Source organism: Gymnoscopelus braueri (assembly GCF_963280865.1).
Source record: "Gymnoscopelus braueri genome assembly, chromosome: 1".
In the NCBI taxonomy this organism is placed as follows: domain Eukaryota; kingdom Metazoa; phylum Chordata; class Actinopteri; order Myctophiformes; family Myctophidae; genus Gymnoscopelus; species Gymnoscopelus braueri.
The window spans coordinates 26,526,399-26,554,101 of record NC_137603.1 but is presented as its reverse complement, the minus strand read 5'-3'; the positions used below and the strand labels follow the sequence as shown (position 1 = coordinate 26,554,101).

At 41.3% G+C, this 27,703-nt stretch overlaps 1 protein-coding gene across 2 annotated transcripts; it reads right to left on the bottom strand.

The window, feature by feature from the left end:
- Positions 1–730: 730 nt before the first annotated feature.
- Positions 731–27,240, bottom strand: trim66 (tripartite motif containing 66). Of its 2 annotated transcripts, XM_080433985.1 has the most exons (21): positions 27,201–27,238; positions 24,057–24,168; positions 23,851–23,926; positions 22,815–23,067; positions 20,711–20,840; positions 19,394–19,510; positions 19,006–19,120; positions 18,588–18,734; positions 17,693–17,810; positions 15,820–16,007; positions 15,303–15,465; positions 14,249–14,724; positions 12,295–12,465; positions 10,661–10,808; positions 10,492–10,567; positions 9,979–10,138; positions 6,498–7,474; positions 3,308–3,434; positions 3,016–3,090; positions 2,379–2,531; positions 731–2,236 (listed from the first exon to the last, which is right to left on the bottom strand). In XM_080433985.1, the coding sequence occupies exons 2-21, from the start codon at positions 24,095–24,097 to the stop codon at positions 2,000–2,002; spliced, it is 3,948 nt and encodes a 1,315-aa protein (XP_080290111.1). In that variant the 5' UTR covers positions 24,098–24,168; positions 27,201–27,238; the 3' UTR covers positions 731–1,999. The 2 variants fall into 2 exon arrangements, with proteins under 2 accessions (XP_080290111.1, XP_080290112.1); XM_080433986.1 differs by lacking the exon at positions 731–2,236 and having other exon boundaries at positions 2,492–2,531; positions 3,016–3,058; positions 27,201–27,240.
- Between the last annotated feature and the right edge of the window lie 463 nt (positions 27,241–27,703).

Sequence of the window (27,703 nt, the reverse complement as noted above, 5' to 3'; positions counted from 1 at the left end):
CAAATGTTTCATTATGCAAATCATGCTTGTGATTTGTGGTAAAAGTATTCCTTATAATACCACTGACTTATAATATGCATAGAGTGATATTGATCAAAGATGTCTGGATGGTTAGATTGAATACTTTATTTATCTAGTATAGATCTAGTTCAAACCTCAGAATTCAAATGTGGAAAGAGTGCCCTCTATCACCCACACTTGATATGACTCCACCGAAAAGGTAACCTAAGCATACAAATTTAATTGTAGCTCTCCCTGACATGTACTGAAAGAAAACAACAGAATTAATAATGACATCAAATTAATTACATCAACATGACAATTGCCTGCAATCATTTAATTACTAAAATGACAAATACAAATATATTAAAATAAAGTTCTATATAGTTTTACATATAGAAAAATGTCAAGCATTTACCAAGATTGTAAGCGTTTACCAATATTGTAAGCGTTTACCAATATCAACGATACATTTCCAAAGTGCTATATATAATCAAACTTTAAACAGGGTTTATATGGCCCTAAAAATTAAAGGGATAGTTCACCCCCAAAATGACATTTTTTCTATTAATTAGTCACCCCATGGAGACTTGAATTCATGGATATTTTTTAGTTTTTGTTGCATTCCTAAGCCAATTATTTGAAGACTAATGGACCATTATGCAGCGGTTCCGGTAGGAGACACAAAGGAGACTTTTTGTGTCTCCTACCGGAACCGCTGCTGGTCATCAAATTATTGGCTTGAATGCGACAAAAAAAATATATATATATCCATGAATTCAAGTCTCCATGGGGTGAGTAATCGATAGAAAAAAAGTCATTTTGGGGGTGAACTATCCCTTTAATGCCAGAAATCCACTTGATAAAGGCGCATAGCAAGTGTGCAGTATACATTTCTAAATGAACATCCAACTATAGGAAAGACAGTTCAATGTACAGAATTACATTTAAGGTATATGCTTTTAGCATGAATGTTGCCAAACTATAGTAAGTGGCTCCTAGTGTATACAAATAATTTATCAAAACAAATCACAGGTTGGTAGGGCTGCATCACCTGACTACTGTCGTTATTGGTATATTGTGGGGTTGGGTAAACCAGTGGTCCCCCTGGAACCCCCAAAGTGTCCTTGGGGGGTTCCAGGGGGTCCCCAGCTAAATTATTGATAGTTAGGAATAGGAACCCAAATGGACCCTTACAGGTCTGTAACTCTGAGAGTGTACAAATACGGGTCCATTTGGTTCCATTTGTACACTTATGGACTTTTGTACAGTTATGGAGGTCCGTGACTTAAAGCAGCACTATGCAACTTTTTAACAACTATATATAGCATATTATGTCCCACAAAATTATAAAGTTACATGTTTAAGCAATAACAATCATCCTTCCATAAATGTATAGACTAATGGGGGTCCCTGCTAGGAGCTTGACTGTATTACTATATATAGAGGAGACAATGAGTTTCATCCTGGCATTTGCCAATGCACCAAGGCAGAACTGCCAGTCAAAGCGAAGAATGGCCAATCACAGCATGTCCTTGCCTGACATGCTTGCAGAGACTCTTGGGTAATGAAGTCAAAGACATTGGCTGCGATGTTATTTGTGTCCAAAGTGGCCACGGACACCCCAAACTACATAGTGCTGCTTTAATGCATACCAAACTGGGGGTCCTTGAAATGAAAAAGATTGATAACCGCTGCGGTAAACTACCCAGAGATTCTGGATACTTTGTCTAAGATACATTTGACTTCAAGATAAAACTGCAGTACATCTTCTTACTTTCAGACAGCAGTTTAGAAATACCCAAGCAATACACTTCATCATCAGTGCAGAGTTAAATACAATCACAGCATTACTCATATCTCTGTGGTCCTACTGCAGGTCATTCCCCTGGACACTAAGCTCAATTTATACCTCGTTGCGCTCATCAAAAATAGCTCATTTTCGAGCAAACATCCTGTTGCATCGCGTCACTTTGCATCATCATGTGTAAATTCAGCTTTAGACTTGATGTCTCTTTGAGTTGACAGAATGTCTTCTCTTCCTCTTCCTGTGGCACTGCTCCGTCCCAGCAGGCCAGGGGAAGCCATTCTCTGTGGCTCTATAGGCCTCATCATACTCATCACTGTCAGGTTCCTCTTCAGCCATGGGGAACACTTTGTCTGGGAACACCTCTTTCAACTTGGAGTTGAAGAAAGCCTCCAGGCTATGACCAGCCTGGGCCACCTCAGAGTCAGGCTAGTGGAGTGAGGAACATAGTACACACAGATCAGCGATATTCCACTGGTTCTGGTTCGATGTAATGGAAAATGATAATGGTTGTAATTGTAAGCCCAGTTCTTGAAGAGCACAGGGCAGATTTCATTAACTTATCACTTACATAATTGAACTTTGCGCAATTCCGAAACATGAGATACACATCAGTGACAAACTCCTCAGTTGAGTAATAATGGCGCGTGTTCCTCTTGTTGAGTTTGGCCCTGATGACTGACAGGTCCATGGGCCTCTTGATTATCTGGTAGTAATGTCGAGCCTGTGTGCAAAAGTGGTATTAAAAGATTTAAGATTCAAAGGACCATGTTTTTTCCAATGTCTTATATGTGCATCTTTTATCCAGGGACTATTTTGGTTAGTCTTTTCAAATCAATCTGCTTATTAGAATGTATTCAAATCTATCTATCTATCTATCTATCTATCTATCTATCTATCTATCTATCTATCTATCTATCTATCTATCTATCTATCTATCTATCTATCTGGTTACTGTACCTACAAAATAACTGCCTATGTACGCAACAATGAGTCTTGGAAGAATTTGATGCACTTTAGGTACCATAATGTAGTCAATGGGGGCTGGCTGCAGAATAAACATACAGTAGCCCAAAACAAAATCACTGACTTTATATAAGTAACCATTTATACGCCTTGAAGTTGTAATGAAAAATAAATGAGAGTGCAGACTGCAGCTGGCTTTTAGCTGAGCACTAAAGAAAAACATGTTTAGCCTGTATACTCACAAGTGGACTGACAGGCTCATGGAACGGGGCACTTAGGATGTTACTGAAGATCAAAAGAGTCAATCGTTCACATTTCTACCAAAAAAGAAAGTTAGACCAAAACACAGACGGCAGAGTCAATGACTATACTGTATATCCAAAAACCAAATACAGTATTTACAATAAAAAATGTTGCTTCTGCAGTACAATCCCTAGGTATAATAGCCATGTTTAATTTCAAACCGTATTGCAAAATCGGAGTGATAAATTAACACTCTGGGATTTTACTGTGTGGTTTTAAAAAAAGACTCACTCTCTGGTCGCATGTGGACAGTCCACGGGATGATGATGCGTGGTGCCCAGATGTTCGTTCATTCTCACAGTCGTACTCCATCTCTGGCCGCACGACATCCCTACACAGCGTGCAGATCCAGTCACCCCTGTGCACGGTCAATAGCAGTGTGTTCAAAACAACAGGTCAACATGGGTGTTTTAACCACTTTCAATATGCTGTTCTTATTTTGGGCATGTGCATATAGGTGGAAAATGTAAATAAATGAAAAAGAATTCAAATAAATAAAGAAATAACATTTGCGAAATACGACACGTATTTACAAGCGCAAGCTTGTAGATCGGCAATTTTCAGTGTTTGTTATATATATACAGGGTCCCCACACATTTTTAGCAATGAATTTCCAAAACTTTTCCAGAATATTTAGCCCAATTTCCAGGCCTATATAACAATCATTCAGCGCAATAATGTGTCTCTTACTCCTATGTAGAATGCCCAAAGATAGGCAGTGTAGCAAAAATAAAGCATAGAATATAGAATAGTACAATTTAATTCAAAATTTAGTGCAAAATTAGGGCATAGCTCACTGGAAGACTCATTATTTGACTTATTTTATTTAAATAATATTGCCTTGCATTTGCCCCATTTATGAATTCAAAAGTAATGAAGGATGCAAGGGTGTTTTAAATTACACTTTTGTTGTTGGTTTCCTATGTTTTGTTTTTTTTTCATAACTTGCAGCCAGCTCTATTCAGGTCCTCATCTCGCTTTATCCAGTCTTTAAACTTTTCATTTGTAATCCACAAATTATTAAACGAACATTTCCCCGGCATTGTGGATCATACTAGTTCAACCGATATATTTTAACTGCATTCAATCGTTTACGCTTCACCGACGATTCACGTGTTGCTCGCAATTGTTTGTTGGGACAGCAAACACACAACCTGCACAAGTTGCCAGGTTGGTGTCACGTGACAAAACGAACAGCTCTACAAGCTAACTACTCATCACGCTGCAGCACGTTGTGTGCTTGTAGATCTGTTATTTTTATCACATGACACCAACCTGGCACCCTATGCAGTGCAACCTAACAATTTAGCTGTAGTATACAACCCTCGTAGACGTATTTATGATTCTGACGTTTTCAATCTACGAGAGTTGTAGGGTGCACTTCCCATAGTGACCTGGACTTTCTGCACTATGCCCCGTAGACACTCCAAACATTGTACAAAATGAAAATAAAGGTGCTTACCGCCGAGCCCCAAATGTTAACTGGGTCTACGGGGTAGTAGTGTAATGTAATAATCCATATCTTTCAATAAAGAAGTGTTTTAATGCCGTCTGTGGCCGAACGCCATTTTTTCACCCTCGTTTACTTCCTGTTTACATTTAGTGTAATTCCGGGTTTCACCGGATGCGCCCCCTCACTTCCCGTCACTACCGCCCATTGGGAACTTCCGACAGAATCGGCCACAGACGGCATTAAAACACTTCTTTATTGAAAGATATGGATTATTACATTACACTACTACCCCGTAGACCCAGTTAACATTTGGGGCTCGGCGGTAAGCACCTTTATTTTCATTTTGTACAATGTTTACTGTGTCTACGGGGCATAGTGCAGAAAGTCCAGGTCACTATGGGAAGTGCACCCTACAACTCTCGTAGATTAAAAACGTCAGAATCATAAATACGTCTACGAGGGTTGTATACTACCAGGGTTGAGCTGAAGGGGGTGCTACGGGGGGTCGTCGACCCCTTAGTTCCCAGGCTGGGGGCTCGCGCGTGCTCCACATGCACGAGCTCCACATGCACGCGCGAGCACTCACCGTCAGCCGCCCGCGAGCCGTCAATCATTAACACAACAACGCACCGTCAGCCAGGGGCGAGCTATATTATACCTCTATGGGGGCGAGCCGTCTTTAACACCTTTAACAATGGCCTCAACCTGGCTGCTTTGCATAACATTAAAGCCATGGAGTGTGAAAGGGTTAATCGCTTAGCAGAGGACAAGAGCTAGTAGCCTGCCAGACACTCACAAACTTATCCCTGTCTAGCTCTGGTCCATAGCGTTAGAAGGAGTTCTCCTTAACGTTATGGTACTTTCGATTCTTTCCCCTCGCACCGCGGTAGCGCAGCCTCTCGTCTGTAGTAAAAATAAAAAATACACTTTTGGTACTCACCAAAACAAAGACGGTTTAATGGAGTTGAAAGCCTATTCTACTAAGTGGGAACACTGTGAGCCCCCACCTCACGTCTAAAATACACTTTTTGGCCAGAAAAGAAAGTATTTCACCGGAAGGAAGAATCTGGTCTAATAGGAAAATTCCATTGACCAGATCTGTAGAGGGCACTGTGGAGTAACGAAAAACAGGTTTTAATTCCGGTGAAATATTTTCTTTTCTGGCCAAAAAGTGTATTTTAGACGTGAGGTGGGGACTCACGTGTTCCCATTTAGTAAAGTAGGCTTTCAACTCCATAAAACCGTCTTTGTTTTGGTGAGTAGCAAAAGGGTATTTTTTTTATTTTTTACTTGTTTTAAAAAACACTGTTTTAAAAGCAATGTAAGTCTTTAAAAAAAAGTTATTCAAGTAAAGACAAGTTGATTGATTATTTTAAGTACTTATGTGTGGGTGAATATATGTAAAGGGCTTTTATATAAAAAAAGGAAAATAATGTTGCTATGTTGGATATGCAGGCATGTTGCTATGTGCACATGCCTGCGCGCGCGCGTGCACGTGCGCGCGCACGTGACGTCATAAAATATAGCCCCCTTAGTTAAAAAATCCACAGCTCACCACTGTATACTACAGCTACTAACAATTGAGACATACATTAGGCTGCCATCACACAGCCTGTTCGGCGAAAAACTACTTTCTACTACTAATTTCGTGTAATGTTATACATGTTTATGAAAACGTTTTGTATTAACAAAATCAATAGCCAAAAACAATGCATAGCCAAATATTTTTCCAGGACCCTTGATAAATTCCAGGACCTTTGATCAATTCCAAAACTTTTCCAGTACTGGATTATTTTTTTTTCAATTTCAAAATATTTCCAGGAATTTCATGACCGTGGGGACCCTGTATATATTATGACAAAGTATATAGGGCTCACGTGGTTAAGAAGTAGAAAGGGAATACAATGGAAGCTGTCAGATAAGTGTTTTATGTTGGTTCTGATGAGATGCATGAGGTGCACTGCTTACGTGGGGAAGCATCGTAGAGGAGGGATATGGCAGGACAGGTGGAAGACTTTGGGACAACGGTCACAGCACAGCAGGTCCCCACCAATAAGACACACAGCACAATAGTCCTCACTTTCCATCTCTGTATTGCCTTGGTCGGGTCGAGCATCCGCTGACCTGTCACAACCCCCCGGAGGGCAAGAGTTTGCAATCAGAAGGGGTCTCTGACCAGGACCAATGGGGGGGCCCTCCTGCTGGTCACAGCGTAGTGGTTGTGGATCATCGGTGCCGGTGGTGGTTGAACGGAGTGGTTGTGGTTCGTCAGTGGTTAACTCTGGCTCTGATTCTATTTCCGGCTCAGATCCCACTGAGCCCTGGGAATCTGCGGCCTGATCAGACAGAATATCAGAATCGGCTTCTAAACTAGGATCAGAGTCGGGCTGGATGTCCGACTCTGCTTCCGCATCACCTGATTCCACGTCAGCGTCCTGTTCTTCGCCGTTGTCTGAACCCATTCCTGTATCTGACTCAGGGTCAGGTTCATATTCTGCCCCTGGCTCTGACAACCTCAAAATGTCAGTTTTCCCACAGAGCCCCATCTCTCTAGCAGCCACAGATTCTGCCTTAGTCATCGACTCCCCTTCAGCCTCGGATGAAGACTCTGGGTGCTGGTCGGATTCTGGCGGCGTGTCTGATTCCAGCTGTGGTTCTGAATCCAGATCAGGTTCAGAAAATAGTTCAAGTTCTTCTGAGCCTGACCTGGGATCTGAGTCGGAGTCGAGGTCAGGTGCAGCAGAGTAACGCTGCGGCTCATGTTTTGGGTCAGTGGCTGCAGCTGGCTGAGCGAGGTCTTTAAGAGAACTGCCTTTCCCATGGCTGTGCAACTCATGGATGACCGGGGGTGTGGTAGATTGCCTGGGGCTCCGTTGCTCAGATGTATACGGTGGCGTTATGTGTGAGAGGATGGTCCTCATGGTGTCAGAGCCATCAGCCGTTCCCTACACATGCAACACAGAAGAGAGTAGAACATACAGCATGTATTATGCATTCACGTCTCCAGAGATCTTCAAATGTCAGGTCTGACAATACACAGTGATATTCTCTGTGTTCATTTAATTCAGAGAGTGCACAGATGGAAAATGTATAAAAGTATTAGAGAAATATATCATAGGCAGCATAGGACAGCTTCCTTAGAAAGTATACATTCACAATTCACATGATAACTGGAGTTCTTCTTGGTCACCTCTCCATTAACCTGCACAATTTCATGAATGACCAATGCATGTGTCATTCGGACATTTGTGTGGGTCCATCAACAAAATTGACAGAAAGAAACAGGCTCAACTATTTTGTGCATGTTAAACTGTATATTCGGAATAAATACTTTGGGGCGTGTAAACAACACAGTGGATTTTACTGTGTACCGTATGGCCTGTGCACAGTAAAAATGTGTTTCCTCTGTAAAGTGCACACAGCACTTTAAATGCCAGTAGTCACACATGCCATGTTACATCCTGTAAGTTTATTTCCCATGTAGTGTGAGGCATTTCCTGTGTAACATATTTATGTGGTATTTTTGTGTTAGCACCTTGGTCCGTGAAGAATGACATTTCACATGAATGGCAATAAACGGATTTGAACTTGAAAGTAAAGAAATCATAGGGAAATATTGGAGCTGAGCCTTTCCCCCAAAATACAACTGTATAACCTTTTGTTGCAATAAATTGCTGCTAAATCCTTTGATGCAAGTGTCTCTGTCTGAACTGTTAGCTGGAAAGCTTTCAAAATATAAAATGTTACAGTTTCCCCGATGACATTTCTAGTTACTGTAGTTACATTAAATTTAAATTAGTAATCTTCAATGATTGCCAGTTTGTTAGTGATCTGCTGTAAGAAGGCAATTAAGGACAAAACGTCATGCTGTGTTCTGTGACTGCATCTGATTATGTTTACCTCATGGCTCCTAGGGGGCTAGATTAGAAGAGAGTTCATGTGTGTGTGTGTTTAGGTGTGCCTATCCGCGGATAATCTTGCAAACCACTTGACCGATCAGCGCCACATGTCTTGTGCACACTGTAGGCCAAGGAAGTTAATCACATATTGTGATATAATATTTTTCACATCCTTCTATAAATTCTATAAATGAATGAGTCACCAGTGTATCTTGAGAACCGCCCTACCGATCGACTTCAAACTCAGCATGCGTATCGCCAAGGACCCGAGATTCATATAGTCTCAGAAGCGCTGTTCCTCCATATTTTGGCAAGAAGACTGTCGTCAATATGATGTCATAAATATGACATCAGAGACCCACAAGAAATCTGCGCCCTTATTAGACCCCATCTTGTTGTAATCAGAAAGATTACAATGAAAATCTCTGGTAGGAGACTCAATTGAGTCTCCATGAATTCAAGGCTTCATGGGGTGTGTAATTGATAGAAAACTAGAAAAAGTGCTCCTCGGAGCACAGGTGTCCGCCAGGTCAGGTAGGTTATTGTGGCCTCCTGGTGGTGCTATAATACGAAAATATGTGAAAAGGGTGCCATTTCTTCAATTGGCCACTGCATGATTTGAGGCATTTTGTTCCATAAATGTGTTTTGCTAAATTAGACCTGCTGGTGGCGCTATAACAGGCAAATGTGAAAAGGGTGGCATTTCTTCCTCGGCCTAGTGGGAATGTGCGTGTGAAATTTCACGGAAATCGCATGCTGCGTTCATGATTTGAGGCATTTTTCAAAACGGACCAATCCTGCAAACTTTGGAAGCCAACCTTAGCCAATGAGGATGGAATATGGAAAATCGGACGGACATGACTATAGAGATACTGTGTACCGATTTGCGTGTTTTTTGGACAAAATCTGTAGGAGTAATATCCAAAAATGGGTTTTGCAAAAGCCGGCCTCATGGTGGCGCTATGACTGAAAATGACTATGACTGATAATCTGAAAAATGTGGGGCAGAGGTTCTGCTGTGGCATCCAGGGAGTGTGTGTGCGCACTGTGCAGTTTCACAGCGATCGGGCCAACGGTGGCGGAGATTAGCTGGTCACAGACAGAAGGACGGACGGACACACGGACACACGGACACACGGACACACTGATGGACGGACAGGGGGTAAAACATACTCTCGCCATGCCTTTCGGCCTGGCGGAGACAATAAGAAATTTTTGTAGAGAACTACTCTACTACTTTAAACCAGTGGGGGGAAATCACAGGGTCTCTACACAGTAAACTTCATAGACTTCATTTAACTGTGTTAAATGAGCACTATGGATTTTATTGTGTAGGTGTATTTCTAGGTGCACTAGACCGGGGTCCCACAGGGCTCAATACAAGGTCCACTCCTTTTTCCCCTCCACACCTTAATCTCTATGCTGATCTACAAGCTCACAAGGTGTTGCAATGTGGCACATTGTGAGCTTGTAGATTGGCTATTTTCGTAGAATGTTTGCCCCAGAATTGGGACACTGGGTTTGATGTGGTTAAAGTAAATGGAACCCACCTCTGCCATCCCATCTCTCCAGGTTCTGTGCTGTAGGCCACTGGCTGGTAGCGGGTCACTCTGTCGCCTCCCGTGTGGAGGGAGGCGAGACACCAGGACTTTGAGCCTCTCTAAGCACACCATTGGAACCCTGGGACTTCCCGCTTCCTTCTGAACCTCCCTGGTGTTTAATAGAACAGCGGATGGTTGACATAAGTTTCACTTTGTTCTTATACTTACATACTGTACCTATCGCTCCTTTTCATGGAGCATAGGCTGTAGACTACATTCCGCCAGTCCTCTATCCTGGGCCTTCTTTTCCAGCTGTTTCCATGTCAGGCCACACTGCTTGATGTCAGTCTCAAGGTCCCTGCGCCAGGTGTTCTTTGGCCTGCCTCTCTTTCTTGTGCCTTGGGGGTTCCATCTAAGGGCTTGTCGCGTGATGCTGGTATTGGGCTTCGCCACCTCCTTCCCTTTATCTTAGTTCTTATGAGTTATTATATTTAAATTCACGCCACGCAGTGTACACTGTACCTGTTTTTCGGGCTGTTTCTCTGCGCTCTGTACTTCTCTTTAGTGACCTCTTCATTTGTAAAGCCATAAGCATTATCTGGCGAGGAAAAATATTACAAAAATATATACAGGAAGGTTTGCATTTAGTTTATTTGAGCATTTGAGTAGGAGAGTTAAATTTGTCCAGTACCTGACTCAGTTTTATAGGTCAACAAGGGTGGGTGAAGGTACATGGTGGACTGTACTCTCAGAGGGGGAACAGCAGTGGAGGTTTCCCTGGCAGCACATTGGATCACCCCATCTGAAGCTCTCCTCTGTCTAGCATCCATTACGCCATACTGAGAAGATAAGCACACTGTTCAGATCACATGCAAAAGAAACATGTCATATTTCAGTTGAAGAGACAATGAGAAAAGCATACAGCTGCAAACACGCGTGTTCCACTAAAAATACACTGTTTTGTTCCGCATGCCACTTGCGGAAAGCAGCCAAATAGACAGTGGGGAAAAAAAGTATCATATTCACCACTCATTGTAATATCTAAGCTTAGAAAACTCAGACCCATCCAGATTTTTCCAGGCCCAGTCATTAGACAGGTTCTGTATCCACCATTGGTACAATGTAGGGCTGCATGATATTAGGAAAACATGAGATATGTGATAACATTGTTGAATAATGCAATGAGTATACAGTTTGAACTGTCTTTCTGCCTTGCTGCTAACATAGAACCCAGACAATGAAAAGCTTACTGTATGCACACACTGACAAAAGAAGAAGAAAGCAATGGATTACTGTATATTTCCTTTCAAACAACAATATTGTGCAGCTCTAGTACAAAGTAAAATCTTGATTGTTAATTTAACTCTGAGACTGTACAAATAAAACCAAACAGACCCGTATTTGGCCGTGTTTGAGCCAGCTTAGTGACTGCCTGCGTTCTGTTGTTTCTACTCTACTGTGGGGGTTCATGGTGGTATTGGCACCTGATCCAGGCTGTGTGTGCTTTGTTGTTTCTTCTCTACTGTGGGTTCATGGCGGTGTTAATTTTGACAGCAAATTTTGATAATAGTTCTTAGTCTTTTGAGTAAAATTCCATATTTTAGTCATCTGAAATGTTTTAGTTTTAGTCTAGTTTTAGTATCATAAGATTTTAGTCGACTAAATCTACAGTTGATTTAGTCGTGTTGCGACGCGTTGTGATGAGTAGGCCTGTCATAATTATTACATAATCGTCTAATCGCAATTATTTTTGCATAATTGTCATCGTTTCCATGTTGAAAAATGTTCACACATTTTCAAATGTATATAAATGTACAAAAAGCTTGTAGATCTGCCATTTCAGCTTTTTTTACATGTATAAAATTATTAAATGTCAATTTCTTTGTATATTTCAGTTATTTGTCATATCTGTCCTGTGCAATTTTGGATTACGAAGCCTAAAAGGCTTCATATGTTCCAATGTTCAATGCCAAACAAACAATTAAATCGTTAATCGCAATTATTTGAGTGACAATTAATCGTCAAATTAAATTTGTAATCGTGACAGCCCTAGTTGTGAGCTTGCAGATCGGCTATTTTCGGCTACAATCGAGCATAAAATGAGTTTAACCGGATCCCTTCTCCACTAGTTCCTCGACTGCCTCCCTGTCATTTTAGTCTAGTTTTTATTTGCTGACGAAATTGTCAATATATTTAGTCATAGCTTTAGTAATCATTGCTTAGTTTTTATTTAGTTTTCGTCAGTGAAAAAAGGTAGTCGACGAACAATGATTCGTCATGATTTTAGTCGACAAAATGAAAAGCGGTTCATGGTGGTATGGGCACCTGATCCAGGCTGTATGCGGGCCCAGCGGGCCTCTCGTTGGCGGGGGGGCTGGTGGACGGGGCTGCCAGTTCTGCTGGGATGCTCTGGGAACGGCTCTTCCTCCTCCCACACACTGAGCTGCTGCCGCTCTGAACGTCATGGGCTGACACCTCCAACGAAGTGGATCTAGCCTGTCACACAAACGCACATGTACAGTACAGTATGCCACCGGTACACACAGGTGCTCCTATTCATGCCTTAGCCTCTTTCAACCCGGTGTCCCTATTTTTGGCCATGTCATTGTAGGAGACATTTTTCAAATTCTCTCAAAAGATGTCTATTATTATTATTATTATTATTATTATCAAAAATATACAAAAATGTATAACAAGCTTGTGAGCTTGTCGATTTTTTCTTCCGTCGTATGACAGAATATAAAGTGTGACGACCATATGAGTGTTATATGCATGCATGTGCACATGCGCCCGCACACACACACACGCACACACAAATACATACATATGTGTGCACGTACCATGCAAGTACGCATAGGCTACTGATAAAAACATGTCAAAGCCTACTCTGGGTCTGTTTCACAAACATGAAGCAAAGCTCATACAACTGCAAGGATCACAGTTATTCTCATTATTAGGGATTAGTTACAACATCAATTATCTTATGTAAATCCACCATCAGGCTTACGGTGGGCTCATTTGAATAAGCAGCACTTGCAGCACTGATTAATCTCTACCTTTCTTCTTTAATAACAACTTGAACAAAGTATGTTTTTCCGCACACAGAAAAGTATCAAATTTACGATGCCCGCCTGAAAAATAACTTGTTTTCAGGTTGTTTTTATTCAGCACTCTCTTCTTTCACTCTCTCCTTCTACCTGCTCTTTCTCAAATGTATACAGATTTAGGCCAAGGGAGCTAAGCATGTCCTTATAATTACCATGTGATTAAAACACTTACCTGTTCCATGCCCCGAAGGAGAGGTGTGAAGGAGTGTAATGCAGAGGCAGAAAGAGAGGGATTATACAGCCTCTCTATCATGAAGGGTAGGAATTTATCTTAGCGTGGTAACCAGCGCTTAAATCACACTGTCAGCTTCCACTATTCCCTTAGTGACTCATTAAAGACAGGTTAAGTACACGTGTGGCTGCACCGAAGTGGTTCATTTTCTCATTTTCAGATGCTAGGAATTGAATGTGCACACAATTTGTCTTTGTGTTTGTGATCATGCAACTGCAACATTTTTTGATAGGTGATCATGTGGTTGTTCAAGCCTCTGACATAAAGAGAACTAATGATAACAGTGGTGTTATTTTTTGTATTTCTTTTCTTTTTTTGCGTAGGTTTTTAATTAGTCAGTGAAGCTCTTTGTTTACCACCAGTGTTTCTTCATAAGAGAAGAGGCAGGTTTCTGTCGTACCATCTGGTTTCGGTATGATGACGGCTCATTCTATCATCAAACCAGTGCCTTCGATATCGGCTGTGTGCCAATAATGAAACAAGATTCACTGCTTCCTGTCTTGTACGTACTACTTCAAATTGCCTGTTCAAACGTCACACTGAATGTGAACTGTAAATGAAGGGCTTCAGTCCAAACACTACATCCATTTTGGAGGAAAATCTATATTTCACCCAAAAATTTATGGATAACTGTATCCTCACAGAAAAAAAGAAAATAGTCTTAAATCAGTTCCAAGTTGGTCCTTATTTTGCTCATATCATTATAGGTAACATTTTCACAGTTTATTTTATTTTTTTAAATTTGTTTTTTTTTAAACAAATTTATAGTGGAAATAGCTCAAATTGTTCGCAACGCATCATGATGCGATGCGTTGTGAGCTTATACATCGGCTGGTATTAGTCCTACAACAAAGCATACAATAGGGCTTAAACCCTAAGTGGTTAAAAGGACTCCTAAAATTAATAATAACGTGATGTGAGATCTATATGGCTGCCTTACCCTTCTATTTCTGTAGTCTGTCTGTGGCAGTGAAAGTCTGTTTCCCTGCTGTTCTCTTCTCAGCTCTGCTGCTGGGGAAATGTAGAACATCTGCTGCTGTTCAAGGGAGATGTACTCCCTCCTTCCTTGTTGCGACCCCCTACCCACAGCATCTCTGCTCTCAACCAGCGGTGTGTGCCCAAGGCTCTGCTCGCCTCTCCATCTCGGCTCCCAGGTCTCTTCAGTCGTTATCTCTCGGCCAGCGGCCGTCTGGTCAAGGCGCTGTGCTTGTGACGTCTTGCAGGCCAGCGGTTTTCCTTGACACTGACCCTGGACCTGGCCTGGCCTGTCGCTGTCCGCAGTAAGCTGAGCCTGGCAGTCGGAATACTGTTCCACGCGGCATTGGCGATGGTGAGACTTGAGCTGCGGCTGAGGCGTAGCGGGTCGTGACTGGGACGTGGATCCGTGACTGGAACCGAGCTGGGTGGGCGATGTGGCTGAGGAAGACGATGGAGGAGCAAGGTTATTATAGTTAACTAAAACTAATGAAATAATGAAAATGAGAATTGGCAAAACATTTTCTTTAACTAAGTGAAACGATATTGAGTGTTTACAATATTTTAAGACTAGTATTTTGGGTGAGAAAGTTTCTGCAAAAACAGCGAAGATAGCTGATCTATAAGCTCACAACGCATCACAATGCGACGCATTGTGAGCTTGTAGATCAGAAAAATATATATATTGACCTTTTGTAATTATACCCCAGGCCCAGACTATGACATAAAAAACTGAAACTAACACTAAAAATAAAAACCAAACTAAACTAGAAAACCTACTTTAAAAACGAATCAAAAGTAAACTAAAATTGAAAACAAAAAAGTCTAAATGAAAAGAATTACAAATGAATCCATTAAAACCACGTTAACCACATTAAAACCTTCGTGCCACGCTGAGAGCTTGTACATCTGTTATTTTTTTTACATTTTTTTTAAAATCTTGAATGTTTGAGAACTACTGATTTAGAAGGCATTTTGTAGAATCCACCTCAGGTCTTAATGGGTTAAACTGTACCAACCTTGTGGGGGAGTGGGACACTGTAGGGATGAGTGCATGAGCGGGGGACTGGCTGGACCACAGCACCTCTGGATCTGCTGGCTCTGGAGCAGAGCATGTTGAGCACAGCTTGAGCTGTAAGGGACGGCTTCCAGCTGGCTCTGGTCCAGGTTAGCCATGTCGCTCTGCGGAGAGGGAATCAGGGTTGTTATAGTTAAAACTAACAATATAACTCAAACTAACAAATTCACTACGACTAGAATTGGAAAAACCTTTTAGTTAACTGAAATAAAAAGAGAAATGAGGCTTTACCAAAAAAAAAAGTTTTACTAACAACACTAACTTAAATTACCGGTAACTAAAATCATAGAGATTTTACGTGGCGCGACACGTTGTGAGCTTGTAAATAGGCTGTTTTAGCTATTTCTGTGAATATTTTGAATCTCACCCCTGACAAATACCCCTTATTACAATTGAAAATAAATAGAAAATTAATAAAACTAACACTAAAACTAATACAATTAAAAAAACTAGAACACCTTGGAGGGAATGCAGTGCATGCAGCATATCTGGGGATGACAGCAGGCCTGGTAGCCACAGCCCTGGTCTGGTCCTCTGTGACACACGGAGGGCAGGGCCAGGCAGCCCATGGGCGTCGGCCTCAGGATGTCTGGACAGGCCAGGCCCTCAGGGTAACTGCAGTCTCCTCCTTCCACATCCAGCTCACCTGCACAGAAACATGTACAGTATGGGTTAGTGCAGTGTGTTCTCAACCTTTTCTGGATCAGGACCCCACTTGAGGATCTCGAAAGCGTTCGCGACCCACCCATCAGAGCACTTAATTTAAGTGGTCAGATGGGTGAGTCGTGTGCATTTTAAAGGTTTCATGACGTTCAGTTTTACCACACATTAAAAGTCTTTGTCATGGTCCTTCAAACGTGTATAGAAAGTTTTAACAAAAAATTCCACTCCATTGATCCATGGCAGGTGTTTTTCTCTCACATTTCTACTGCAATGAAAAAAGAAATCTTTGCCTGCGGGTATCGCTGGTGAGGGATTTTGCCTGTCAATCATCGCCTCTGCTCCGCCCCCCCCCCAAAGGAAAGGATAGGGGAGGGGAGGGGCGTGGAGGAGAGTGGGCGGGATTAATCGGCTGTGACCTCACTGCCGAAGGGCCAAGCTCAGATTACTTTTCAGCCTAATTATTCAGAAAACCCCAGACCACAGAAAATCCACTGAATGTTCAAAGTTCAGATTTTGTGGGTGTAATTGAGGTCATAAAACCCCCAAAAAAACATAAAAAAGTCAAAATGAATGTCATAGAACCTTTAAGAGCATGTTTATTTTAATGATGAATCAATTGATTGTCTTCCGGGCTTGGATCAACGGAACTAACGTTGCATACTTTAATATCTTATTTATTGGTATCACTTTGAAAACATATTAGTCAAGGTTTTAAAGAAAAAATACCATGAATTTCTTTGTACATCATTTTTAAAATATTAATGCTATATTATCAATTAAATCTTGGGGACCCACTTGCAATATCCTCACAGCCCACCAGTGGGCCCCGGCCCACAGGTTGAGAGCAACTCAAAATGGGAATATGTTCATTATAATATTAAGCCCCTACTATATATACTTTATACAACAAATAGCAAAAGTAGCCGATTTTGAAAAAAAGCAGATCTACAAGCTCACCGTGATGCGATGAATTGTGAGCTTGTAGATCTGCAATTTTTGGGCGGTGAAACCGCCCCTATAAGTGAGATTTGGAAAAATGTACAAATATCTTGGGCAGTGAAACCGGCCCTAAAAGTTTGTACAACTATCCTGCGCTGTGATTGGCCAATCACAATCTATTCAGGACTGTGATTGGCCAGTGTCACATGACACATGTGCATAGCCCTATGTGATTGGCCAGTGTCACATGACACATGTGCATAGCCCTATATAAGCAACCATAACTTAAAAAAAACAAAATTATTGTTTTTTTTAAGTTATGGTTTTGTCCATCATAAAGTGTGTTTTACAAAAGATAAATGTATTTATCTTTTGTACATGATTGATCGACTCCATTCAGTATTGTGATTAGCTAGCAAGACACATGCTGACACTAAGTGGCTCTTTCAGATCAAAGCATATATATTGGTTGACTCCATTCAGTATTGTGGTTAGCTAGGAAGACACCGCCCACTTCACACAGGGTGTGATTTTTTTAAATATTGAACGTTTTTGAAAAATGTTCACCAATAATGACCCAAAATAGAGATGCCAGGTTGAAAGTGGTTAGGTCATAAAAAATAAACAAAAACAGATGTTTCTTATTCTGATGGAACCTTAACAACTCATTAAAAAGTATTGTGTTTAATATACACGCTGATATATCAGCTTGCGTCAAATTAAATTCACCTAATGTGGAAATTTGCTTAGTCCAGTAGCTAGCATCCCAGTTGAACTTGATCTTGACAGGAACCCAAGCGTCTTGGTGGAACGATGATTCAAACAGCTGCTGCATTTGAAGTGAAATCTGACAGGCGAAGCAGAATGGCAAGAATCATATTATATTCATAATGTCTTGAATCATTTTTGTTGAAAAAGGAGTTGTTGGTAAATGGTGCATTTACAGTATAAGCACCTTTAATGATCAATCACTCGATTGTGTTCAACAACATAGCATACTTTTTATTTATTGAAAATTTCACAATGAAAACATATTTTTTCAAGGTTTTAAAGAAAAAACACCAGGTAATTTGTTTAACATTATATTTTAATAATAAATTAATGTTATATTTATCATACAAATCGTAGTGTTTTGCAATTATTTGGGTACCCACTTGCAATACCCTCGCGGCCCACAGGTTGGTAATCGCTGCTGCATAACATTACAGTAGGCCAGGAGTCTTCAACGTTTTTCAGGCCAAGGACCCCCTAGCTGAGAGAGGTGAAGCAGGGACCCCCTCTATATTGTATAAATTTGTGTTTCAGATTAAACTCTTTTTTTTTACTCGGTCTGCTCTTTTTTCCCACTACACCTATACCTCTTTGCCAAAAATAGACGATATACAAGCTCACACCGCGAGGCGTTGTGAGCTTGTAGATCTGCTATTTTCGGCTAATGTTCCCCCCAGAATAGGGATGCTAGGGTTCAAGTGGTTAATGTAAAAAAAAAAACTCATCACACAAATATTTGGCGGCCCCCCTGTAGTAACTCTTGCGGACCCCCTAGGGGTCCCGGACCCCCTGTTGCAGACCCCTGCAGTAGGCTATGCAAGTGGTCTTCTGGTGAGCCCTTCTCTCAGCTTACCAGCTCCCTGCTGAAGAGCACCGGGCTCCTGCCATGCTGGGTCGTCGCCCAGGTGATGAACCTCTGCACGTGATCTAGCTGTCCGCACGTCTCTATCGCCCCCTGCAGCTGGTCCTCTAGATTGCGCTGAAAGTCCTCGGTGATCTTCTAAACACAGAGACAGAACAGCCGCCACTGGTAATTACAGTACTTGCATGGAGTCATGGATGGATTGCGGACTAATCAATGGCTCATTTTTCTTTTGGCCAGAATTAGTTCTCAAAAATGCTGGTCTAAGCTGGTCCGACAGATCATTATTTGGCCCGTCCTTTGCTCAACTTTCAGGACGGATTAGGTCATGTTGGTAACTGATGCCTCGCGTGTAGATTCATGGTCAACTGAATCATGGGAGGGAATGAGAGAGAGAGAAAGTAATTACCTCCAGTTGCTCTATTAATAGGTGGGCCCGTTTGTTAAGCTCGTTCATCATAATCATCTTTGCCATTTTAATCTGGTTCTCAGCCTTCCTGTGCATGATCTTTATTCCATGGAGCCTGAGATGGGAGGACAGAAAATGATACGCTGATTGCTGACAGAAAAAAAATCACAATAACGGTTTGGATGCATTGATGTTTGGTTTCAACTGATACCTTAAGGAAGTTATTTTGCAATGCCAGAAAAGCTGAACAAATGTTCTGTTTCAAATTTCGAAGATGAATTTATGTAACAGCTGTCAAGATCACCCTCGCCAAATCCAGAATGTGTTAGCTGAGGAAGATTTGGTGATTGTATACAGTATGTGTGCATGTTGTGGAGTGTAAACTGACCTGTCCTCTATCTGTTTGGCTGTGTTCTCAACAGCAGACCTCCTTTCATCCACCTGGGCCACCAGGCTCTCAAATAGCCACTGCTGGTCCTGTAGGGCCTTCCCAATATGCACTAACCTGGGGAAAACGTACAGCACAGTACAGTACACACCACAGGGTTAGCTCGAAACTAAGTGCATTATTTTACTCTGCTACTGCTCCAGTCCTTCTTAAAACCAAGAAAGTGAATCATATCACTTCAGTTCTCAAAACTTTACACCGGCTCGTTCTCTGAAAAATAACCGATTGAAATACTGCTGTTGTTTTTATAAAGCATTGAGTGGTTTAAGGGCAACATACATGTCTGATCTTGTGCTACGTACATTATGAACCATCCAGATCTCTCAGGTGGTCTGACACAGGTCAGCCTTCTGTCCCCAGAGTCAAAACTAAATGTGGAGAAGCAGCGTTCAGGTTTTATGCACCGCATACTGTATCTGGAACAAATTCCCAGAAAACTGCAGGTCTGCTACAACTCTCAGTTATTATAAATCAAAGCTGAAGCCTTTTTAATGAGGTTTACTGAGATTCATTTCTTGTGCTAGACTGTAATTTTATTCTCTCATTCATCTGTATTATTTGAGCGTATTCTTATTTTCTATTCTCTTAATTATTTAAGAACTAGTGTTAATTGTATTCAAAAGTCCTGTTTTATAATGTGCCTAAATGCTCTTAACGTTGTGTTTAAAATACTTTTCTTTACACAAACAAATAAACTTTCTTCGCTTTGCCTTTGGACAAACAGAGTTCTTTTAAATCAAAGCTGAAGACTTCTTTAATGAGGTTTTACTGAGATTCATTTCTTGCGCTACACTGTTATTTTATTCTCTCATATGCATCTGTATTATTTGAGCTTATTCTTATTTTCTATTCTCGTAACTCTTTAAGAACTAGTGTTAATTGTATTCAAAAATCCTGTTTTATAATGTGTCTAAATGCTCTTGTTTTGTTCAAAAAACACTTTTCTTTACACAATAAACAAATAAACTTTCTTCGCTTTGCCTTTGGACATACAGAGTGGCATGATTAAATTCACTTCTCCCGGGAGAAGACATTATGCAAGTGACCTTAGGAGGCAACAACTGTACTATAACGCCGTAGAGCACAACATTGCATGAATACTGAATAAGAATTAGACAGGCCAAGGATACTGTATGCAGATCCGAGTTGATAAAAGTGACAAGACATTAGGGAGAGTGTTGTTGTTCCAAGGAAGTTTTTGAACCCACGTTTAGCCCCTCTCTGCACTGTCCTTGTGCACGGTGTCTGAGGACTGACCTGTGGTTCTTGTGGGTGGACAGGTGACAGCTGTTACAGCACAGAAGGTCACAGGACTCACAGAACAGCTCCAAGGGCTCCTGTCTGTGTGAGTGGCACGTGAGGACGGAGCGAGGATGCAGCCCTGGGCCTAAAAGACCGGAGGGAGGGGAGGCTGTAAACACGGAAAAGACGCTAACGAACCAATTGACGCTCACAGCTTAACGTGTGACACAAATGTATCACTGAAGCATAAACATATTTTTGACAGAACAGAAGCTTGTATTGACATAATAAATTCAGACAGAACAACATGTATAGTACCGTATTTAAAACCATTAAATGATCAAGACTGTTTAGTGGGGGTCAATAACTTCAGCTTAATTTTCCATGATTTTCAAAAGATTTAACAGAAGTTTCCAAAAAGATCCATGTTTACATAATGTGTATTTTAATTACATGATTACATGAAAATGTGTTATGTGTTCTATCTAATTGTATTTTAGACTCATTTAAAGAAGTTGACTACATTTCCTTCCAAACATAAAGCGGCTGAGAAAGAACACACACACACAGCACACACACACACACACACACACACACACACACACACACACACACACACACACACACACACACACACACACACACACACACACACACACTTGCACGCACACAAATACAAATTAATACTCATCACTCATCACAGCACACACTAAATCATTAAAAGGATTGACCACTGATTCTCCATGCCAATGTATATAAACAGAATTCAGTGGTGTTCTTCTGCACATGGCCCTTTTATCGTGTTGTTTTATCTTTGGATTCTTTGATGCAGTAAGCAGGATCTCATTTTGAGAGCAACAAAGGAATTATTCTAATGTTGCTGTGAGGTATCCCTCCAAGATGAATGGACTTTTTAAATAGATGTCCATCATTTTCATCATTGTTCAGTGCCAGTGGTAACAGGGTTAATTGATCACTGTATTGACAATATTAAAGCACTTTGATGGACACATTTCACATGAATAAAAAAGGAAAGAATGTTGATGTTGCAGTGAGGCAAAGCAAAAACCACAGGTGAACAAACCTCTCCCTCTCTCTTTCTCACTCCCCCTCTCCCCCCCCCCCCCACACACACACAGAGTCCCCAAAATAACTGTCACAAATATCAAAATAGGTCATATATATGCAGCAATTATATGAAGCTTAAATTAAACAATGTATTGAGCTAAAACAACAGACCTCCAGTGAATAAGCACATAAGTTAGGCCTAACACACACACACACACACACACACACACACACACACACACACACACACACACACACACACACACACACACACACACACACACACACACACACACACACACACACACACACACACACACACAGTCAGCTGTGTGTGTGTATTTAGAAGCTGATGGCTCTGCGGCAGAGAGCACACAGCATCAGCCCTGGTGCATCAACTTTAGCTGAGTGACCACATCCTGCCTGGAACCTAGTGCTTCATAACCACATTGCCACTTTCACAAGGCTGTTCTCACGGATAAATACAAATAAATGTAAGTATGTACTGATAGTGCAATGTAAAGAGATACAAGTACCCGCTTTCAAGAATAAGAGCTGCTAGATATACACTGAAGCATCTTGAGAAATAAAACCCACCTTTTGTCAGCTAGACACGTGTTTGAGCACTTGAGAATCTGTGCCACACATTATTAAGAGGAAGTATTGTACTGTATAAGTAATAATGGCTTCTCCAGAGCCATGTTGAAGTCATGCATAATTAATTACAATATTCTTAATGAGGCGTGATGAACAAATAAAAGGTGAGCAAGGCAAACAAAGAAATCCAAACAGGCATATGACAGTGAGGAAGACTAAACATTCTGTGTATGTACTTCCGACCTATGGCTGCCTGAAAAGTGAAGAAAGCATAAAAGTGAGGCACTAGGGCAGCACAATTAATCGTTTTTTTTTTTTTTTTTTTAGGTCATTACAGACCACTTGACCAAAGATATGGCACTGATAAACACAGCGAGCAACAAAGACATTAAGAAAACAAACACTGTTCAGTCTCATGAGGCAGGCTTGTACAGAATTAGATGTTAATGCTTGCCTGGTTCAATTGTGGTCAGTGAGCCGTTGCCTCTCTGGTGCATGTCAGGACACTGGGTGGAGGTGGGCCTTGCCAGTTGATGCAAATCTGCATACTGGGTGGAGGAGGTGGTGTTGATGGTGGTGGTGGTGGAGGTGTTGGCGGCGGTGGCTTTCTGGTGCTGATGCATATCGGTGCACTGGTAACACAACCACTTGTTGCAGAATGTACAGAGGCTCTGCGCACCCCTCTGCTCTGAGCACTCTGAGCAGCTCTGAAACACACACTAACACTTATGACATAATACTGCAACGATCTCAAGAAGGCACACACTCACACACACTCACACACAGACGTCTCACACACACACACACACACACACACACACACACACACACACACACACACACACACACACACACACACACACACACACACACACACACACACACACACACACACACACACATGCCACAAAACTCACACATGTATAAAGATGGGGTGAGATTGTGACAAGCAAGCTTTTGTTACATCTTAAGTTTGGGCTAAATCACACGCTCAGGAACTGATTGAACAAAATTTAAGTCCATACAATCTTCAGGATGTCAACAAGCAACCAAACATTGTCAAAAACAACATAGCACTGCATATGTTCAATTTCTAGAATAAAGACATCATAATTAGTTAGGGAAAAACTGCCTTTACATGATCAAATAACTTCTAATGTTTATTTTGTCGCAAACCCTAGGAAGAGTTACAGTATAAAGGAGCTAAGATGCTCTTCACAGCTCCAAGCTAATGAACCTGATAATAAAATGCACAGACAATATGGCAATATCCACATAATTACCCCAGTCACACTGCTGCATACACACCACATTAACCCCAACATTTTGCACTGGGAACATTTTGCAGAACATCATTTAATGACGTTCTGGTGAAATAAGTGACATTCTTTTCTTTTTTTCTTTTTTTTTAGAAAGACAGGAATGGTTTGCGGGGGGGGGGGGGGGGGGTTGGGGGTATACAGGAAGGAATACTGCAAGAAACGTCTTACCTTCTCCATTTCAATGCCGAGTAGAGTATGTCCTCTGGTGAGCACTGGAAGTGGTGGCCAGCGGAGTTGTTGCTCTCTGTGGGAGGGAGAGGACAGCATGCAGCCTGGAGCCTCAGTCGCACATACGGTAGCAAAACACAGACACTACGCTTCTACCTGCAGCAGGAAACAGTGCACACCGAGAGGTGGCCCCAGAGATGGCTTACATGACAGTCTCGCTCTGCTCCCTCCTACCCAGTTCATCCATGTGTAGGACTTCTCATGGCAGGAGAAACGAATGTCACATTCAAATTCATCCTCTGCTGCTCTCTGGTAAAACTGCCACACACAAAAAGAGAGAGAGAGAGAGAGAGAGAGAGAGAACCTAATCCTTTTTCTTAAATAAGCCTGTGCATAATAATTGGGAATTAGGGAGATAAGATAATTATTTTTTTTCTAGGGCAAAATATCCCCGGAAGCCCTTCTCAAAATGGAGGGATCGACCATAAGTGACCTACAATGTTGAAGGCAAGGAAGTGTGAGTGAGCACTGTTTTGGGCACTGGTCCAGGCAGGACTGGTCTAAGTTTGGTCGGGCTGTCGCGCTGGGGACATGCTAGGATGGGTTGGGCTGGGCTGGGCTATGATGGGCTGGCTGTGCCCTTTTTCGACATCCCTGTGTCAGCACAAGGAGGGGACAGGTCCCTGTGGAACCACATGCTAACGTAGCACACCGAAACCGGGTCAGGCTCTGATGAGCTCCAGATGGGACTGGATACAGTGCTGATATTCCCTCTAACACTGTGAAATCAATTAAGATCTTATCGCAGCACTTCAGAGAGAAGGAATAGCACACACTAAAGGAGAATAAAATGAGCTATCTTAAGAGCTGAAACAGGAAACCCAAATACAGATGGTATTGTATTACAATACAGTGGAACTAAATCACACAAAAAAGTGGAATAGACTTATGGGAGATATGGAACTTGTAAAATGAACTGGAAAATGGTAATATAGTCCTTCAATAACATAGCAACAGGAACTTGATACTTCAACCCACTATGAAGTACAGTCCAAATCAAAGTTAAAAAAAAGATATCTAGAGCTGTGAGCAAGTCTGCCTAACAACAACCCCTGCAGCCTGACCTACAAATCTGACAACTTTCTTATCCTTGGGTGCTTCACAGGGGAGCTCAGAGCCATCCCATTTCCCATTGTGTGCTGAAAGACCCAGTTTAAAACACAATTAGTCAATCACAGTGCATCCTGCTTCACTCTGTCACTCCGCTCTCTTGCATTTTTAAAACCTTTATTTTTCACTGCACATTATAGCCATTTGTCTCTCAACCCTAAACCACTCCTATATTTTCTACCCTGCTAAGTGAAGGTGGATAAAACACAGCCTTAGAGCACACCATCTCAGGAGATGTCACAATAATAGAAGCTTGCGCAGTGATCAGTCCCTTGAAAGCACACCTTCGTAACATCCATTAACTATGGGGTGAAAAGACCTTTTACATCTGTCAAAAGAAGGATTATCTTCCACCACAGTGACAAATTAACTGCTAAGTTATTATACAGCAGAGGATACACATTTTGGCTAAAGATATCCATCCTTCCTACATCTTGACTCCCTTGCCCAGAAATCCATCCATAGGAGAGGTGCTTGCTTCTTAGCTAGCATCCCCTATAGTTTCAGAGCAGCATACACATCGTCAAATTCTTATTGAAGAAGCAATACAAACAAACAATACGAGCAATGCATAATTTAAGCAAAAGGTAGTCTTGAGGTGTCTGGAATTCAGCCACTGTGGTTTAATGTTGCATTGAGTATGCTATGAAACTGTTTTGGCATACTGGCCCCATAACCCTGTTTCCAAATCAGGGAGTGGCTCATTTGACAGTTGATCAGGAAATTACCTCCTGATGTATCCTGTCAAGGGGTAATCAAAATTGTTTCTGTGTCACATGAGAATGATGCAAAATTCTTGCTGAACTGTTTCCTAAAATGGGTAACATAGGCATCTTGGTGTTGTTAATGTAGCCTAATGCCTTCTGCTACATTTCAGCTGATCCCATGAAAGCCATTACTGCTATGGTCATCAATGGCAAAACACTTTATTGAACTTGCATGTTAATTTGATTTAATATATTTAACATCTTCATATTGTTTGGTACTGTTGAGATTGGTCTGATCAATATGCATCTCTCATGATCAGTGAAAAGTATGCATTGAGGTGTGTCAATCACAAATACCCTGAGGTAGGTATATATATATATATTTTTTTTACCCCATACATTATTTTAAACTTTACATTCCAGGTCATATAGATTTTTTTATTAATCATACAGGCACTCCTTTGCATTGACACATAATAGGCTACATGTGGCTGGAAACTGAGAGAATACCACAACATAAAGCAAGACAATGTTTCAATTATATTGTGTGTACACCCTGGTATAGCCTCTGTTTACCCCGTAGCCTACCTTTGAACTGTTGTAGTAGCTGGAGGGTTTTATGTGATAGGTATTATGTATTATGTGGTTCTCAACCTTTTCAGGTCATGACCCCCCAAAATAGTCATATTTCAACTGGGGACCCCCCACCCTAATAAGCACTTGGAATTGTAGGAGTTGAGGCATTCATTACATTTAGTTTGACTCGTTCCACAGATAAATATTCAATATTTTCACAATATTATTGTGAAAATAGCAGATCTACAAGCTTGTAGATCGGCTATTTTCAAAATGTTTGCCTCTTTCTCATATTATTTGACAATTTTACCAATGTTTGACCAGTTTTTATAGTATGTATATTTTTGTAGGTATTAAAAAGGTCTTAAAAGCCATTAAACTGTCACTTCACTGTCATCTTATCTGGGGACCCCCCAAAATCATGTGGGGGGTCCCAACCCACAGGTTGAGAACCACTGTGATAGGCCACTCTTTTTTTTCTTTATTTATTTATGTTTTTTATTTTTTTAAGACATGACGCCCAAAACACGCAGCATCAGTACCTACTGTACTACAATCCACAAGAGAAACAAACACAACACCATAACATAATCAATAAACACATCATACACACTGATCGTTTCAATTCAGAGCAGCATTACCAACACGGACACCAATAATAAACTATCTATTGTGCCATTTAACAAAATTACCTTCGCACTAGGGCTCACTCACAAGTCACAACCATGCAAAACATCCAACAAGAAACACGTTACTATATCTATCACGCGCGATTTTCATCATGTTCATATCGAACAATTAAATCTAATTAATATTAAACTGACTGTGTCACGCTATCGGACAAGCTGCCGGTTGCCAATCATCTGTCTCCAAGTCTGTCTCCAGTATGTTCTTTACCTTGACCTGAGCATCACTGGAGGAATCTCCCCATCGGATGTCGCTCTTTGGTCGCTCTTCTTCTTTGGTCCAGCAAAGTGTGTCAAGGAAGCCAATATTAAAGATATAGCATCCGGTTGAAAGTTTCAAAATAAAACCCAAATTGGCGTACAAAAAAACAGTGGATAAAGGCAAAAAAATAGGGGTACACTGTAAAAAGCTCCCAGCCAAGACTTTATTATAGATTAACGTATCGACACACAGTCTTCTTCAGAATGATCAATAATGACACACACAGGCTGCTTTTTTCACAATAAAGCTGGAGAAACCAAATAGTAGGCCATGGCAGTGGTTCTCAACCTGTGGGTCGGGACCCCCAGGGGGGTCCCCACATGATTTGGGGGGGGTCCCCAGATGACAGTGAAGTGACAACTTAAGGACTTTTAAGACCTTTTTTAATACCTACCAAAAAAAAGTAATCAACAAACGATACTATAAAAACTGGTCATACATTGGCCAAATTG

Bases quoted from the DNA above. Each gene is read 5' to 3' on its own strand.
- trim66 (XM_080433985.1), bottom strand. From the start codon at position 24,097: ATGGATGAACTGGGTAGGAGGGAGCAGAGCGAGACTGTCAT. The intron at 19,121-19,393 runs GTCAGTTTACAC...CTCCCATCTCAG, and splicing joins GCCAAACAGATAGAGGACAG to GCTCCATGGAATAAAGATCA. The intron at 2,532-3,015 runs GTGAGTATACAG...TTTTGCACACAG, and splicing joins ATGAGCCTGTCAGTCCACTT to GCTCGACATTACTACCAGAT.